This window comes from Xiphophorus maculatus, chromosome 6 (assembly GCF_002775205.1).
Source record: "Xiphophorus maculatus strain JP 163 A chromosome 6, X_maculatus-5.0-male, whole genome shotgun sequence".
In the NCBI taxonomy this organism is placed as follows: Eukaryota; Metazoa; Chordata; class Actinopteri; order Cyprinodontiformes; family Poeciliidae; genus Xiphophorus; species Xiphophorus maculatus.
This window is the reverse complement of record NC_036448.1, coordinates 23,934,491-23,952,579: the sequence shown is the minus strand read 5'-3', so window position 1 is coordinate 23,952,579 and position 18,089 is coordinate 23,934,491. Positions and strand designations below refer to the sequence as shown.

Genomic DNA, 18,089 nt, shown 5'->3' with positions numbered 1-18,089 from the left:
GATGAAGACAAACCAAGATCAACTGACCGACCAGCAGGTGGCGGTAGTGTACCAACTTGTTGTGTGGGAAGAAAACAACAAGGTGAAGAAGAAGAATATCTGCAACGTGCTGCTGTTGTGGTTAGATGCTATAGCTGGAGACACACTTTCTCTGTTTTTAACTGTAGTCGACATTTTCTTGCATTTGGGTCAGTACATAGTTCACACAAGAACTATCTTGTTGCAGACACATTTAACCCCAGAATATTCTAACATATTTGACTGACTGCTACAAAGGTTATTGGCATTTGTTCCTGGATTTCCTGGTTCCTGGAAAAGTTTCAGATCCCTTCACAGATGTTGAAGTCTGGAGAATCGTTTTAAACACTTTGGGACCTTCATGTGCTTCCTTAGCCACTCCTTTGTTGCTTTGTTTGGGGCAATACTAACAGGACTCATCCTTAGTTTCTTGGGCACATAACCAGTTCTCTAATTATTTTATAAAATATATTTTATTGTTGCATGCAGTTTTGGTTCATTTTTGTTAGCAAATGTTAAAAATCTGTTAAGGCATGTTGCACCGTAGCCCTCTGAATGAACATAACCAAGTTGTATTTCGCAGGAGTTTGAACTGAACTTGTTATTAATTTGCTGAAAGAAGACAAGTTTTTATTTTTTGAAGTTTATAGTTTTGGTTCTTCAGTGAAATTTAAAGTTTTACAGTTTGTTTTTTTTCACAGGGTTTCAGAAAGTCACAGCTGATGAAACCCAACAAATGGTTGAGTGTGAATAAAGTAGAACTAGTTTGGAGCTAAATACTCCAAACTAGTGTGATGCCCACTGGTGTGTGCCCACAACAGGAAAAAAAGGAGCATGCATTTCTTTAAATGTTTATGGGGTTATGATAGGTAGCTATTTTATTTGTTGTGAACAGGGATTAATGACGATGGGTGTAGTAGCGGTGTTTCACCAGTAGGTGGCGCGTGGAGACTCTGAGCTGCCTGTTGCTCTGCCGTTTCTCATAAGTTGCACAAAAGAGTGCAGATTATGAAGTCTGTATATTATGTTGCCCTTCAGTAATAATTAGATTTAAATAGAGAAGATGGGCACATCCACTACCTGATGCAATAGTTCACACTACATGATTTTTTGCTCCTATTTTTCCCCTTACAATAATCTTAAAACGTTGGCCTTTCTAAGATTGTGTGGTGTGTTATGGTAGATCATCGTTGCCGCTCCGATCTAAATCAGGGGTTTTCCCCGACTGGGAAACCTGTTGAATGTGACAGGTAGCCAATCAGAAAGCGCAGATTCTCCTCCGTGTTTTCTGAGGGGAAATTACAGGGGGAATCCCAAACAGCTGACAAGACGCAACCCGAAGTCCAGCGGACATTGGAGATGATACGTGGAAACAACATTAATGTTTATTTAACATGCAAAGAATATAGAAATGACAAGGGGAGGAGTTGGAGCGAAATTGCTACCGCAGTTGATAAACCCGGTAACTTTTCAGCTGTTATTCGTTAACGTGACGTAAATAGGTTATAATGATTTTCATTCAGTCAGGACTTTACGCTGACACTAGCCACATGCATTGCAGGTAGATTGTAGTAAAGCATTGATTAATGTCTGGTTTTAAAATTAGTTCACTGGACTTGTAGCCATTATTTTGTGCCCATTGTTGGACACCACACGGTAGGACCGAACCCGATCGAACCGTTATACCTAGGATTTCTGTCGGCTAATGTTTGGTCTCAGGTTTTGAAAATGGGCCGACAATCGGCTGGCAGCTCTAAGATCGTGTCGTCTGCGCTGGGCTTTACACTGAGGAAATGAGGAAGGGAGGATCAGTGGAGAGCACCGGAGTTGAGCCTTTTTTCATTCAGTCTCATTAGCTGAAAGAGGAAAAGGCCGGAAGAGACGATAATGACGTTGATAGTTTTAATTTATCGTACGATTGATTGATTTACCGTTTATCGCGACAGGCCTACCCATAGTCCTGTCCTAATTTGTTCAAAAATAAAAGGTCATAAGAGCAGTGACACTTCATAATCAAAGAAAAAGTACAATGTAGAAAAAATACTTCTATTTTTCCCCCAAAAAAGTTACTCAAGTAAATCAACTAGTAGTTGTAACTCTACAGATAATATCACATAGTTGCTGTAAACAACCCTAATGAGCCTAATGTGTCAGAAGTACTTGTGAACGTTTTCTGCCTCTTAAAGACCCTTGAGAGAGCTTTGTTTATTAGATAAACACAGATCTTATGGACAAAGTTACAGCGGAACCCATGTGTGTCACGTCAGATTCGGGGCAACACCGCCATCTAGCGACTAAAGGCGGAATGATCAAGTAATAAATCCGTCTGCAGATTCAGGCAGGAAAGAGGGAAGTCCACGCTGATGTAAGGTACCGGATGGCCCTATAAATGTCTATTCAGCTTAAAGTAATTCAACTCAAAGTGACAAAGTATGACGGATGCAACCCGGTTTGATTTACAGTGCTGTGCTTTAACCATGTGAAAAACAAACAAATGGACCAGAAGGACAAAACCTTCTGACCGGTCTGACATTTGGACCGTTCTTATCACAGTTTCTACTTGTAAATAACACCAGAAACCTCTGCAGTGCAATCAGGCTGCGTGTTTTGTTTGGTTTTCTATGCTGAGGTGTTTGTTCGTTTAAGATACGAGGTTCAAAGTTTCCCAGCTGGTTTTTGTTAGTAATTGACAAATAATGAGAAATGTAGTGGAAATGTTTTGTGAAGAAAATAAATACTTAAGACAAAATCTTTTAACTTTGTGTGTTTGGACACATTTATCATTAGTTTTCGCTTCATTCCTCCGCCAGACTTGTTCTCAGTCCACTTCTTTACACTCGGAGACACTGACTATGTTTCTGTAAAATTACGCAAATTGGGGGAAAAAACTAAAAAAACATTCGCTTAGAATCGAGCAATTTAGAAAACACTCACGTTTTTGCGCAGGGATCAGCTGAGGCTCCAGACGAGTTTAACAGGGTGGGAATCGGCTTATTTTGGGGGTCAAACTCAATCTACGCATCTGAACATAGACAACAGCACCAGTAACCTATAGGCTGCTTGTTAACAAGCTTAACGTGCTGTATTGGCATTAACTAGTCATCTTTTAGCAAACATTACCCGCATCCAACAGCATTACTTAACTCATTCAGTTGGTTTGGAGGGAAAAACTGCGCAAAGTTGTTTGCGTTTTGTTGGTTTTGCTGCCATGAATCTAACACAAACCCGAGCAGCAGCAGCAGCAGCAGCAGGCCTCCTTCACTGCCGAGCGTTTTAGCGCTCATGTTGCGTTTAAAAGCGGCTCGGAAAAACAGGTTACGACGTGTGAATGACGGATTAAACCGTTTTAGCTGCCACTTTGATAAAACAAAAAGTGACAGAGGGCAGTTGGTCACTTATAGGTAAAAACAACAAACAGCTTCCAGTCCGGGGCTTCACGGCTGACTCTGTGTCCGGGTTCGGCCCACGCAGCCGGGACTGGCTAGGATGTATCGAAATTAATGTTTGGCAACGGAAACACTTTTTTTTTTTTTTTTTTTTTTTTTGGCGTCACACGAGTCACGTGATCAACAACCGGATGTTAGTGAAAAAGACGAAGAAGACAACCGGAAGTGGTAGGAGGATAATGGCTTAGCAGGTTGTTTTTAAAAATGATGTATCACGTGAATAAACTTATGTACGTGTTGTTTTAATTGCGTTTTTTATTTAATAGAAACAACGTAATCGCGAAATTGTATTTTTTATGATATTAGCAGAATCTCCAAAACGTTTTGTGCACATTTCCAATGGAAATGCAGCTACTTTGCTATCTTTGTGTATCATTTTCCTGCTTCCTGAGAATCAACAATTATTTTTTCTCAAGTCTAAACTGAATTCTTTTGTTTTTGTCAAATATCTTAGTACACTGGAAATCAGACAGAGCAAGAAATGTGAGCTTGTTTTAAGTCAATAATTCATCAATATTGCTAAACAAGTACTAGTTTCACTGGCAGATTATTTCACTTATACCTAATACTTTTTCATCAATATTAAGGAATTATTAGCTTAAAATAAGTTGTTATATCTTGCTGAAATGTTTCTTGTTGAGTTAGTTTTGTACATTTCTATAAAGCATTTAATTAAAATCTTCCTTCTGGAATTCAGAAATTATTTAAGTTAATAGAGAATAAATATAATTTACAAGGTTTGTTAATATTTGAACATTCTTAAGAGAAAAGTAAAGTCAAATCTATATATTATTTGTTTATTTCGCAAAGAGTTGAATGATAATCTCAAATTATATGCTTATGGGTGAACTTTAAAATGCAAAGTCATAAAAATTGTAACCAGGTATATACAATTGAACAAAATATTTACATACTGAATAAAAAAATACAACACACATTTTTTTCTTCTAAATGTCTGAAGTTAAATCAGACCAAACTTTTTTTGTTTTAGCTCAGTTAGAATTACTTCAATTATCTCTATTTGTTAAATGCCAAAAACCTTGGCAAGAACATTTAAAAAACTTTTTTGTAACTTTCCTCAAATTCAAAAGTTTACATTCATTTGGTCAGTATCAGGGATAACCTAAAATGGATGACTTGGGTTTAAATATTTGGGGATTTTATTTAGTGTTTGAATAAAATGGTGTTATTAAAAATAAATCTAATTTGACGCTTAATTATGCTTTTTAGACGTCTACCACCTCAGGAACTCCCACTGAATAATCAAAAATGTTGTGTGAGTCAAACAGACGATAAAAAGCTGTGACGTAATCAAACCACCTAAACAATCTGGTTTTCCTTTGATAAGAGAAATGCTTCAAAGCTCAGCAGGTGTGATTGCCTCTGGCTGCAGGTTCTCAGGTAATAAAGCCGAGGCCGTAAATTATGACGACTCGGCAGAGAGCTTTAAATTCAGATTCAGAGGAAGAAAGGAGTCTTTCTTCAGGGCGGGGTGCAGATCCGACACCATACCAACACTCTCAGCCAACTGTCTCAGGTGAGACATAGCTTCACTTTTTTCATCTTTATCCATCTTTTTTATATCTAATGTTCTGCACATTTTAAATGCTGCTTTGTGTGTTTTTGCAGCCTAAATATGACTGTGTCGTACTCACTAGAAGTAGCCAACGCCAGGTTTCATGGCTTCTCCAGGCTGCTGTTCAGGTGGAAGGGAAGCATCTACAAGCTGATGTATAAGGAGTTCCTGGTTTTCTGTGCTGTCTATCTGTTTTTCAGTGTGTTTTACAGGTAAATTAGCTTAATTAATGTTTTTTTATTTATTTACGTGGGTCTTTGGTGCAGCATCACTGAAGGTTGTTTCTGTATCCAGGCTCCTCCTCACGCCGAGGCAGCAGGATCTGTTCGAGCGCGTCGCCCTTTACTGTGACCAGTTCACCAACACGAGCTTCATCCCCGTTCTGTTTGTCCTGGGTAAAATATGATCACAGCACAGTAGAGGATAAAAGCTGGGGAAAAAATTTAAGAATTTAGAATTTTCCTCTCAGAATTCTGACTTTAATCTCAGAATTCAGATTTTTTTCCTTCAGAATTCTGATTATAATCTCAAAATTCTGACTTTTCCCCTTAGAATCAGAAATGTTTAAATATTTTATTAATATTTTCTTCAGGTAAAATCTGCTCTTAAAAGTCAAATCTACCAAATAAATTTGAAACAGGCTTTCAGTGTGGCTAAACTGTAAATTTCTAAATCCTACAACGATACTGAAATAGTTATGTGATCATTGTTCATATACTGCACTAACAACATAGTTGACATATACCTAGGAATGCTTGGTTGTTTATTTGGAAAAATCAGAATTATGAGATTGAAAAGTCAGAAAACTCAGATTAAAGTCATAATTTTGAGAAAAACAGTCATAATTTTGAAATTAAAGTCTGAATTCTAAGAAAAAAAGTCAGAACTTTGAGATAAAAAAGTCAGAATTCTAAGATCAAAGTCAGAACTTTGAGAAAAAAAAGTCAGAATTCTAAGATCAAAGTCAGAACTTTGAGAAAAAAAGTCAGAATTCTAAAAAGAAAGTCTAAATTCTCAGGAAACAAAAATCCAGATTAAAATTATTCTTTTCTTTTTCAGTGTCCCTAATCCTCTTCCGTATCATCAGCCTCCCTGTCGATTTGAAAATGAAGTGAATTTCTTTATCTTGTTCTGTCCAGGTTTCTACGTGAACCAGGCCTTCACCCGTTGGTGGGGTCAGTACACCAGCTTCCCGCTGCCGGACAACCTGATGATGGTGGTGTCGGGAAACGTGCACGGCGTCGACGACCGGGGTCGCCTGCTGCGCCGGACCCTCATGAGGTACGCCAACCTGTCGTCGGTCCTGATCCTCCGCTCCATCAGCACCAGAGTCCGCAAACGCTTCCCAACGTTGGAGCACGTCGTGGAGGCAGGTAGGAACAAAACCGGAGGACAACTGCCCCTTATTGGGGCAAATAAGGAGAATATTGATGTTGACCATTTTAGATGTAATTTTACTGTTATATTTTTTCAGAAATTGTTTTCCTGTCCTTTAATTACTTGATAATTTTCTGTTGTGTCTTTGCAGAAATGTTTCTGCTTTAAACTGCAATGAAACTGAACCAGTAACTGCAAATCTGTGACGTCATATTAGGTCCTTTTTAGAGAGGAAAAACAGAGGGGGAAATTTTGAGATTAATCTCAGAAATTTCTGATTTCCAAAAATAAAAAAATAGCTAGATAAAAACATAGAAATTTTAATATTAATCTCAGAAATTTCTGAGTTTGAAAAGTTGAAAGTTTGTTTAAAACATAAAAACTGCAGAGATGAACGTCTTTGAGATGAAGTTGAAAATTTCCCAAAAATTCGACTTTTGAAACTCAGAAATTTCTGAGATTTTCTTAGAAGATTTCTCAGATCATTCTAAAAATTTTAGTTTTTTTGGCGGAAATGTACTCCTTTTTATTTCAATCTACTATCTACTAATGCACCTTTGTAGCATATCATTTAGTATCTGTACATGTAAATATTCAAGATACTCATTTGGATTTATGTTTAAACTTTGACTAGACCATTCAAACACATAAATATTCTTTGATTTAAGACATTATTATTGTTATTCGTGGTTCTGTCTGTATGTTTAAGGTTGTTAATGTTCTGGATTAAGTATCTACGACCTATAAAAATATTGTTCTTCAGGATTCCCTTGTATTTAACTTCATTTTTCCTCATATCAACTGTAACCAGTTTACCAGTCAGACCACTTTCTTTCACGTTTGCTCTCCCACCCTCATTGCTTGGTGTAAACCTTAAGTGGGAAGCAGTCATGTGTTGACAGGTTTGAATTTTTCTTTTCATGTACAGATGATGGGCTGAACCACAAGCCACATGAAATCCTCCACTCTTGTTAAATTGTAACCAAACAATTTAACAAAAGCATCTCCACAACTATAACTAAATAAGATGCTGTTATGTAATGCAGCAAAAACATAACATTGAAATACAGTTAAAGTTTGTATACTAAGCCAAGTTTCTCATAAATCACCTTATAATAACCTGACTGGTTCCTGCACACAGATTTTCAACATCCTCCACTTGAGGGCAGTGTAATCTGAAAGTATAAAGAACATATTATATGAAAGACAGTTTCATTCAGAGGAAAATATAATCGCAGTAAGTGTTTATGTTTAAGCACTTCTTATGAAAGATCTACACTGCAAAAATGCAAAATCTTACCAAGCATTTTCGGTTTAGTTTCTAGTGCAAATATGTTACATTTGAAATAAGAGAAAACTTACTTATTAATAACTTTGCAGCAAGATAAATGAACTTGTTTAATGTAAATTATTCCTTAATATTGATAAAAAATGTTGTAGTTCAACCGGCAGATTATTTCACTTACAGCAACATTTTTCCTTTGTTATAGTGAAATAATCTGCCAGTGAAACTATTTCGTTTCCATCAATATTAAGGAAATATTGACATAAAAGAACCTCTTATATATAATGTCTGGCTGAACAAACTTCCAGAAAACTGAAAACAGCTGAAATACTGAAAATAGATAGAAAAATAGATGATAAAATATTTTGTTTTACTGACTTCCTGTTTACTTTTGTGCAGGATTCATGACGACACACGAGCTGAAGAATTTTGAGTCTCTTCACTCTGATTTCAACAAGTACTGGATGCCGCTGACGTGGTTCTCCAACCTGGCGGCCCAGGCCCGGCAGGAGGGCCGGGTCAGGGACGACATCGCTCTCAGGCTGCTGATGGACGTGAGTGGTTCTTCTCCACTAACAGGAACGACAAATAAAACACAAACTAGTTCATGCACAACGCACCTCTGTTTTTACATGTGAATATTTGCTTTCTCTGGGTTTCTGAAGGTCATTCAGAATTTCTCTTTGGACTTTGACAGATTTTTTCACACAAAAACCGTACAAGCGGCGGCGGCGGCCCTATAAAAATGTATTATTGTTATTATTTAATTTTCCAATTCCCAGTGCAGACACACTGAAAATGTATTTTATTATCTCATCTGAAAAACATGGAGGTCAGCCTAGGTTTATGGGATGTTTAACTGAAGCAGAGAATGAAGGCAGTGTGGTCACTTTTACAATGTTATAATCAAAAGGAAATGCATATAATCAATATGGTATTGGTAAATATTGGTTATCGGCCCAAAGTTTCAAGTTGGTGCATCCCTATTTAGCTATAAAATATAACCAGTTTACTTGTCTCATGCAATAGTGGATAAAGTTGCTAATTAGTGTCCTAATGCATAAAGCAGGGTAATTAACTTTCAGACTAATGTGAAGTGATAAGGAGCAAACAGCTAAAAGCTAAGACAAACAGCTACATGTATTTCCAATTCGCCAAATATTCAGATTGGGAAATAACTTATCAATTGAGAGAAACTCAAATGGAAGTAAAGTACTGTAAAGGTGAAATAAAACACATATATGTGTGATGTTTGCATCTTTCTTGTACTGTGTCAATAGGAGCTGAATAATTACCGAGCCAAATGCAGTTTGCTGTTCCACTACGACTGGATCAGCATCCCTCTGGTCTACACTCAGGTACAGGCCACAAAGCCCAAAAAAGTCACTTACAATCTACTGTTTTCAAAGATTCAGCATGAAGATGGCTTTTTAAATCTTTCATTTTAATCACTGAGAAACAAGGCATTAATTAAAATTAATGATAAAATGCAAGAAATACTTTTAACTTAAATTTGTTTCTTCAGTTCTAAACAGTCAGTCTAATAAATAGGGCCAATAAGGTCTTCGCAGATATTGATAATATTGATACCAAGTTGGTATCAGTATTTGATTGATACTAGAGTGGTCAATAAATTAACTTCAGATTCTTTCTTGAATTTGTACAATTTTTTGTTGTTGTTTTTCTATGGTGTCAAAACATATTTTGTTTTGATTTTCTCTCTAATGTGTTTGTGTGCGTTTAGGAAAGAATTAGCTCAGATTTGTTTTGTTTTTCTATGTCTTTCTGTTTATTATCTTAATATATTCTTAACATAAATTGCATAAAATTTGTCAAAGGTTTTTCCTACGTTAAAAAAATAAAATACAACGCAAAATCCACAAAAACACATGAACATCAGAGCGTCATGTTAGAAAAAGCTTAAATAATAAAAAGTATCAGTATCGGTATCAGTATCGGTATCGGTATTGGTATTGGTATCAATGATACTGGCCCTGTATTTACCTGAGATCGGATAAATACTAAAATATGCAGTATTACACACCTTCAACCAAAAATACTCACCATTTGGCAAGTTTGGATTTTCAAGTGAAAATGTTGAACCAATCAGACATTAGGGCAAACAGTTGAAACAGCTACACTTCAATTCAAATTCAAATTCAGAAATGCTTAATAAATCCTAAAGGGAAATAAAAAATTGTTGTAAATCATATTAATTCAACATTCTTCAGTTATTGTATGTCCCTGTTTGTGACCTTAGTGACCTTATTAATATGATTATTTTGAACTTATATGCCTCAAACTTCCCATTCTTGTTCAGAACTGAAGACGCCTTTAAGTATAATTTGGGATTATTACGTCCTACATGCCAAAGAATCAACACAAACGTTTTGCTTAGGATGAACTCGGAGCTGAAGTGTGTGTACTTATCCTGTAGGTTTTTGTTTCATTCTCATACAGGTGGTAACCATTGCAATTTACTCCTTTTTCGCCTTCTGCGTCATTGGCCGACAATTTCTGAATCCCGAGAAGGGTTACAGCGGTCACAGATTTGACATGTACGTTCCTGTTTTCACCCTGCTGCAGTTCTTCTTCTACACCGGCTGGCTAAAGGTGACCTGACACTCCTTCTTTACTGTATGTCAGGAAGGACATTCTGTATTATCTTTAATATATAACTCCCGTAAATTTCTCTTTATTTTGGTGGAACTGCTGAGTCACAGGCTGCTATGGTGATCTCAGAGCATTCCATGGTTGCTATGGAGCCATGGTTTCCTAGCAACCCGACCTGAGCTCTGCGGAACAGGAAGCCCACAGCTAGACAGGGAAAAAACAAATAAAAAACAACAGTTAAAAAACTATGGAGAAGACAATTTAGACTGAGAGTGGAAGAATCTATTATTCACAGCTGTAGTTTTTGTGTCTACAGTGTTTTATGTCGAAAACACATAACAGGGTAAAGGGAACGTTTGATTGCTGTTTTGAAAGGAAAACGTTTAAGCGGAAATGTAATGGTGGTTAATTACTTTAGCAGAAATACAAACTCTGTTATGAAAAGCCCAACTGTCCATAACCTATTAAATGTTTAAAACACTATTTATACAGTGAAGTAGGATGCTGGTATTGTATTTTAAGTTATTTCTCACACATTTCAACTGATGTTTTTAGCAAATTTTGTAAATAAACAAAATTGTATTGCAACCAAAAGTAAAAGAACACTATTACCAATCAGACCTTGTATTATGATATAATGGGCTTTTTCCAACATGATGAGAAAATTATTAAACCAATTAGAAATAAGTATGGTTTGATGCTTCTGCATTTACATTCTTAGTTGTATTAGATTAGTGGTTTTTAAATTAATTTTAAGAGTAAATGCTATTAAGACTGTTATCCTTCTAACTCAGTAAAATCATATTGAAGTTGCTTTTTTGCATGTGCTTTGTAGGTAGGAGAGCTCATCATCAACCCTTTTGGTGAAGACGATGATGACTTTGAAACCAACCAGCTGATCGACCGAAACATTCAGGTTTGCGTTTCAGCGCCTCGCTGTGACACAACCAAACCTAAAATATGGATTTTAACTTTATTCTCATCTCCTGCAGGTTTCAATGCTGGCTGTGGACGACATGTACCAGAACCTGGCTCCGGTTGTGAAGGACAAACACTGGAAGAACGGCCTCTTCTCGGTCCCTTACACCCAGTCGACGGCAGCAGAGGCGTTCAGACCAGCGTTCAAAGGCTCCACTTTCGACATGAGGTGAGTAGAAACTACAATTTATCATTTCAAAAAGTCAGTAAAAGAAGAAACGACATGAGTTTGAGCAAAGGAAAACCAGATTTATTTGAGATGAACACATTTCAGTTTAATTTTACAGGTTTTTCTGCATAAAACAATGAAAATAGCTTTAATTAAAAAAAAATGTAATCAATCAAGTTCATTTGTACAGCACATTTCAGCAACAAGGCGGTTCAAAGTGCTTTACATTACGAAAACATAAACACATTATATAGTCAACAGCTATTACATTTTGTCAAGAGACATTGTTAAAGTCATCAGTACACATCAAATATGTAAATGTTCCACTTATTATGGTTCAAAAGCAACAATATATGCAACAACTGGTTAAAATTCTGCATTTAAATGTAAAATAACATAATTGTTTTAGATTTTTTTTCTCATGGATAAGATATAAAACAAAATAAAATTAAAATAACCCATTTTCTTCACAATAAGTCCTCTAACCCAAGGCTAATTTACAGACCTGTATGTTAGGCTTTTAAATACCCTTTATAAAATAATAAAATAATTATTTTATTATTTAAAATAATAATACAAAAAAATAAACGAGTTTAAACTAATAATAAAATAAAACTTCAATGCAGTCAAAAAATATATGTTATGTTGAATCATTTAGAAGTTCAATACATGGAAATTAAAACAAAAGATGACTAAACTTATTAAAAAATAAAATGAAAATGCAAAGTTACAGTTTAGAAACAATTAAGCTAACATTCATTCATCATTTAGTTGCTGAATTAATCATGTATATTTTTTAAACTACATTAGAACTTTATTATAGTATCATTCTTATAACAAACAAAACAGAAATAAACTCTGATCCACATTTGTAGTTTTCATGATTTTTATCCTCAACCTTTGATCATATTATGAACACACGTATCTTAGTATTTGTGCTTCACAGAAAAATAAGTGTCAGCAAAGAAAATAACACCTACAGTCCCCATTTAGGTTTTCTCAAGTGTCTGCACTGACAAGAACATTTGGAAGTCAGATAAGACAAAATTAAAGACTTAGCTTTCCAGAATGATACAGAAGGATCAAGTTTGTGTGTTTCCTGCATTTTATTCCAGGTTTTTGGTCCAAAGTAACTAAATCTGGTTTTACCAACTTTAGTAGAGGCCGTTGGCTCCTGTAGCAAAATGCAATCACTTGTTCTGGCTTCCTTTATGACAATCATTGATTTAATGTAAGGGGGTAAAAAGCCGTTCAAAGCTTTATAAATAAATAGTAACAAGTGGCCCTTACGGATCAGAGAGGGACAAAGCAATCCCATTTCATGATACAGAGTATGACGATCAGCATCATCTCCATGCCCTTGGATAAATTTTAAAGCAGAATGATAAAAATAATTCAACTGCTTGCGTACTTTGCGCGAGGCATGCATGTACAAAATGTCACCCTTATGAAATTTGGACAAAAATTTGTTTCTAATCAAGTCTTTTTTGCTCTCCATGTATAAGTGTGAGTTTTCTCTTTCAAAAGAATAAATTCTTTCTCTCAAATCACTGGCCAATGTTGTCACATGATCAGTGAAGTTCAGACCCTCATCAATCCACAGACCCAGATATTTGTACTTTTTGACTCTTTCGATATTTGTGCCATCCAAACTGGAGAGGACAAGTCCATCATCAACATTTCTGTCTGATGTAAAAATCATGTACTTTGTTTTATTTGCATTGAGAACTAGTTTGTGTTTCCTGAATTCATTTTGCAAATCATTAAAGCTTTGCTGAAGGGTTGTGATGGTAGATTGAGCATCACCTGCACTGCAGTACAGAACAGTATCATCAGCAAACATGTGAACATTACAGCCTGTTACAGATGAAGCAATATCCGCCATGTAGATGTTGAACAAAACAGGAGCTAGAACAGAGCCTTGAGGAACACCATTTCCAACATGTCGAAATCGTGAGTCAACATTTCGATTGGTAACGCTCTGACGTCTGTCTTGGAAATAATTTTCAAACCATTTAAAGGCCTTTTCATCAAATCCAATCCTCTGAAGTTTTTTGAGAAGCACAGCTTGATCCACTGTATCGAAAGCTTTAGAGAGGTCAGTAAAAAGCACTGCACAGTGTTGGTTATTGTCCAAAGCAGTTATAATATCATTTAACACAACAGTAGCAGCTGTCACAGGGTTGTGGTTTTTTCGATAAGCAGACTGCCGTTCATGTAAAATCTGGTTTTCTGTTAGAAACGAGTTTAGCTGATTGCTAACCAGTTTTTCAAGAATCTTTGCTAAACATGAAAGTTTAGAGATCTGCCTGTAATTATTAAGGTCAGATGTTTCACCACCTTTATGGATGGGGGTTACATAAGAGGCCTTCCAGACTTTAGGGATAGTTCCAGTTGAAACTGAGAGGTTAAAAATGTGTGTTATGTAGATCGCTGTTAATGGAGAAGTGAACCGCAAAAGGTAAGGTTCAAGACCGTCTTCCCCAATGGCACTTCTCGGATCCATATCTAGCATAGCCTCATAAACTTCTTGACAAGTAAATTCTTTTAACCCGAAGCAACAACTCGATGTAATCCTGTCATCAACCTCATTTGGTAAGACAGGTGGCCCTTTATCGTTTCTTTCAAACAGATGAGCTGCTGTATCTATAAAATACTGATTGAAAGCTTCACAGATTTGTTTAGGATCTGATATTTGGCCTTCATCTTTATTGACCTTCTTAGGACAGGATCGATTCCCAGATATATTCTTATATATGTAACCTACTATAGGAGCATGCTTATTAACCACTGCATTGAAAGATTTTCTGAAATGTATTAAAGCTCCTTCAACATCTAAAATGTTTAACGTTTCCTTGATATCACCATATAAAGGATCAGACATTAAGTTGTCTTCATTAAAATACCTGAAATTGCGTCTAGGTTGCAAACTGGAACTGAATCTTGCCATTATGCTTGTGGTAAAAACAAGATAGTAAATAGAGTATCTAAAGGAAAGTATCTAAAAATAACCAACTTATAATTTAGTAGGTTAACAAAAAAAAGCAGGTCAAGTTTTGCTGATCAGAGTCTCACGAATTCGGGCCACATCAGCTGAAAAAAGGATGAAGTCAAGAAGTTATCCTGGTGAACTTCCTCGAAGTTCCTCTAGCGTTCAGAGTCCTGCAATGTGAAATTATTGTCAGTAATATATTACTACACTGTGAGAATTGCATTGAATGTTATGATTTTTTAACCAACAATAATGTAGCTTTAATATACCTGCGTGTGCCATTTATATCAATTAAATTAGTTTTTTCTTGCCAGTTGAAATCTGTATTTATACGGTGAAATCATCATTATTAGAAAATCAATGCTGAGGAGACATAATGCCTCTACACTTGTTTCTCCTGCTCTGATGAACATGTCCATTAAGTTTTTATTGTTGCATTATTAATATAATTGTAATAATATTTTAGCTGAAGAGAGAGTTGAGAACAATTAAAATGGCAAGAAACCTAAATATTAAAAAATATGTTCATTGTTTGGTTTTCTAGATTTCTATAACAAAACCTGAGAACACATCTAAAGCTTGCTGACCTTAATTTAAAATATTAAAAGGTATAAAACAAAATTTAATTACATCTCATATGTTCCTTTTCCACTAGTAGGCGCTTACAGACAACACAAGAATGAGGAAGCTTCGAGAATAAAGACTAACTTGCTGACGTGGCACTGTGCCAAAAAATGGCTGACGCCTTTTACAGGAACAGTCATTAGTATTGCAAATATTGTAAAACAACTTTAAGTGCCAAGACAAAGGGGTAACTTTCAATTATATTAATAAGTATTTATATAATTATTAATTATGTAGATAATAAATCACGTAGATTTTTTATCTAAATGATTAAGATACCTTTTCGGCTCTAGTACCAGGCAAAAGGAAGTGTTTCACCCTCCTAATGGCTAATAATAATAATAAATCATTTAGAAATGATTTATTATTCATATCAATTACACATCTGTGGTACCATGTTACTGAAGAAAACTTTTTCCTGATTAATCAAATTTTAGTTTTAGGTTAAATAAAACTGCCACTATGAAACTTAACTCTGTTTTTACACCAATTATACATATATTTTGTAATAATCTTCACAATCACAACAATAACTATAGCAGTAGAAGAACACATACCTTTTCGTCTCCAGTACCAATGGCAACAGGAAATGTTATGCTCTCCTTAATAACACGTCCTAATGTTGAATAAGATGTGGCCAGGTGAGACTTTTCTTTTAGTGTTGAATGGTGGAGTTAAACTTGAATCCTGATTGGATACAAGAGAAGACAAACCTGTAGGTAGTTGCTTGCCACGTGGCACCGTGTCCAAAGATAATTGGCCAAAGCCTTACAGGACCTGACATTTGTTGCAAATATCGAAACTGTTTGTGTCTCTTACATGTAAAACAACTTTAAATATCAAGACAAAAGGATGACTTAATAACATTTACATATTAAGAATTTAGAAATGATTTATTATTCATATCAATTACACACCTATGGTACCATCGTACTGAAAAAACCCTTTCCTAATTAATCAACCTTCAGTTTAAGGTTAAATAAAACTGCCACTCTGAAACTTAACGCTGTTTTTACACCAATTATACATATATTTTGTAATAATCTTCACAATCACAACAATAACTATAAAAGCAGGAAGACTACAAACCTTTTCGGTTCTAGTACCAGGCAAAAGTGTTTCACCCTCCTAATGGCTAAATATACAGGTGCATTGTATATTTGCATTGCAAATATACATTTGCATTGCAAATATACAATGCATTGCATATTTGCAATGCATATACAATGCAGGTGAGATTTATGTTTGTGGAAGCAGATCACCTGTATTATTAGATTTGCAATCAATTATGTAACATAATGAAAATTTTAAAATGTTTCTTTGTCACTGTGCTGTCTAAAAATCTCTTTGAAGCCAAAACAAAGACAAAGTGTTCAAATTAGACACAATCCAATTGTAGAATAAAGCAAATTATTTTCTGAGCCCCTTTTAAATTTATAATAATGTATTTATGTTTGACCTTAAAAAAAAAAAACTCCATTATTTCCAGGATGAGCGCTGAAGATCTTGAGATTCATCAGCCGACCGATGTGCCGGTGAACAAGCAGTATTTACTTCCACGCAGCTCCCTGGGGGACGGACTGGACGGTCTCCAGCAGAAAACCAAAGGCATCCTGCGCAGCGGCAGCCTCCCGCACCTGATGGACGTTTTGACTCATCACAGTGAGGAAGACGAGGCCGTTGAAACCAAAACAGATGCAACCAATAACAAGGCAGCGGTTTAATCTGTGATGAGAAATTAATGAAGTGAAATACTGGTGACTGTTCAGCTGCCTTTACATGTAAGACTAAAGAAATCTGTCAAATAAAACATACAACACACAAAATATGAATGCTGAGAAATAGAAATGAGAGGTTTGATAAGGTATTATGTTGATTTGTGAGGTCTTTATATGATCTGTTTTATGTTAAGCACATAAACGCCCAGCCAGCTTAGTTTAATACTTTATTAAACTGGAACATCAGACATTGAGAGGTTTATTATGTGTAAATAACAAATGCCTTGTTCTAGCTTGCTCATATTTACACACCTTCATCCTAGACTACAGCTTCTTCAGTGTAAGTATGTATTATTATATTAGTTAACAATTCACTGAGTCATTCCTGGTGTGGGTGGATGCATGTGTTCAGGCATAAAATATAGATCAGTAACATCCTGGTGCTTATCACGCCACTATTTATGAAAAAGAAGTAAACTTTATATCTCTCAGATATATTCAAGGAGGTTTTATCAAGGTTTTGTATTTATTAAAATAAATATTGATAAGTAAGGCTGCCTTCGAGCACTTTAATCAGATGAGTTTTCTTAGATGGAAAACTTTAAACTAATTTGAATAATGAAACGAAAGCATTGTTTGATAATTAGCATCAATTGGAATAGAACTGAAATGTTTGTAAAAACATTTGTTTTGAATTGCTGCTGAATAAACTGAACTGAATTAAATTAAAATTTAGTTGAAAGAAAAATATGAACATCTTGTGTTTGAAAACATGAAGTACAGAGAAATATATGCAATCATACCACAAACATACAAGTTGATTATATAACATTAAACCAGAGGCACAGTGAAGTGGGCGGAGCTTCGCTTGGGTTGCTAGGAGACGGGGTGGGAGGGGACGGAGCGCCATGGGGGTTGCTAGGTGACGGGCAGTGCCTGCCTGACGTGACATTAAATTGATTTTTAACCACTTTCTTTTCTTGTTTTACTGTTTAACTGTTTTGTTTGGCTGAGTTGTAAACCAGAATATAAATAAATTTACATTGACATACAGTTTGGGCTTGACTTGATTGTCCAAGTTAAATTTTATAGTGAACAAAATAAGTCAGTCGGTCGCTACTAATATTTATGAGCATCACATTAACTTATTCATAATGTTTGGCCAAATTTCACTTTACTAAAATGAAGTTTCAGAGAACACGTTACATTTAGCTATTTTCATGAATATGAAATACGGAAGAGTGTTTGGACCTTGAGATCCCTTTTCTATCAGTCTTCAGTAACTTTTGGGGA

The 18,089-nt window shown here is 35.5% G+C and overlaps 1 protein-coding gene across 1 annotated transcript; it reads left to right on the top strand.

Annotated features, from left to right (window-relative positions):
• Positions 1-4,934: 4,934 nt before the first annotated feature.
• On the top strand, positions 4,935-17,679 carry best4 (bestrophin 4). The gene is made up of 10 exons (XM_005815137.2): positions 4,935-5,001; positions 5,094-5,252; positions 5,335-5,435; positions 6,180-6,413; positions 8,102-8,256; positions 8,983-9,060; positions 10,163-10,315; positions 11,151-11,231; positions 11,308-11,462; positions 16,568-17,679. Exons 2-10 carry the CDS (start codon positions 5,101-5,103, stop codon positions 16,800-16,802), a joined length of 1,344 nt encoding a protein of 447 aa, XP_005815194.1. The 5' UTR covers positions 4,935-5,001; positions 5,094-5,100; the 3' UTR covers positions 16,803-17,679.
• The last annotated feature ends 410 nt before the right edge of the window (positions 17,680-18,089 follow it).

Bases quoted from the DNA above. Each gene is read 5' to 3' on its own strand.
- best4 (XM_005815137.2), top strand. From the start codon at position 5,101: ATGACTGTGTCGTACTCACTAGAAGTAGCCAACGCCAGGTTTCATGGC. The intron at 10,316-11,150 runs GTGACCTGACAC...TGTGCTTTGTAG, and splicing joins TCTACACCGGCTGGCTAAAG to GTAGGAGAGCTCATCATCAA. The intron at 11,463-16,567 runs GTGAGTAGAAAC...CATTATTTCCAG, and splicing joins GGCTCCACTTTCGACATGAG to GATGAGCGCTGAAGATCTTG.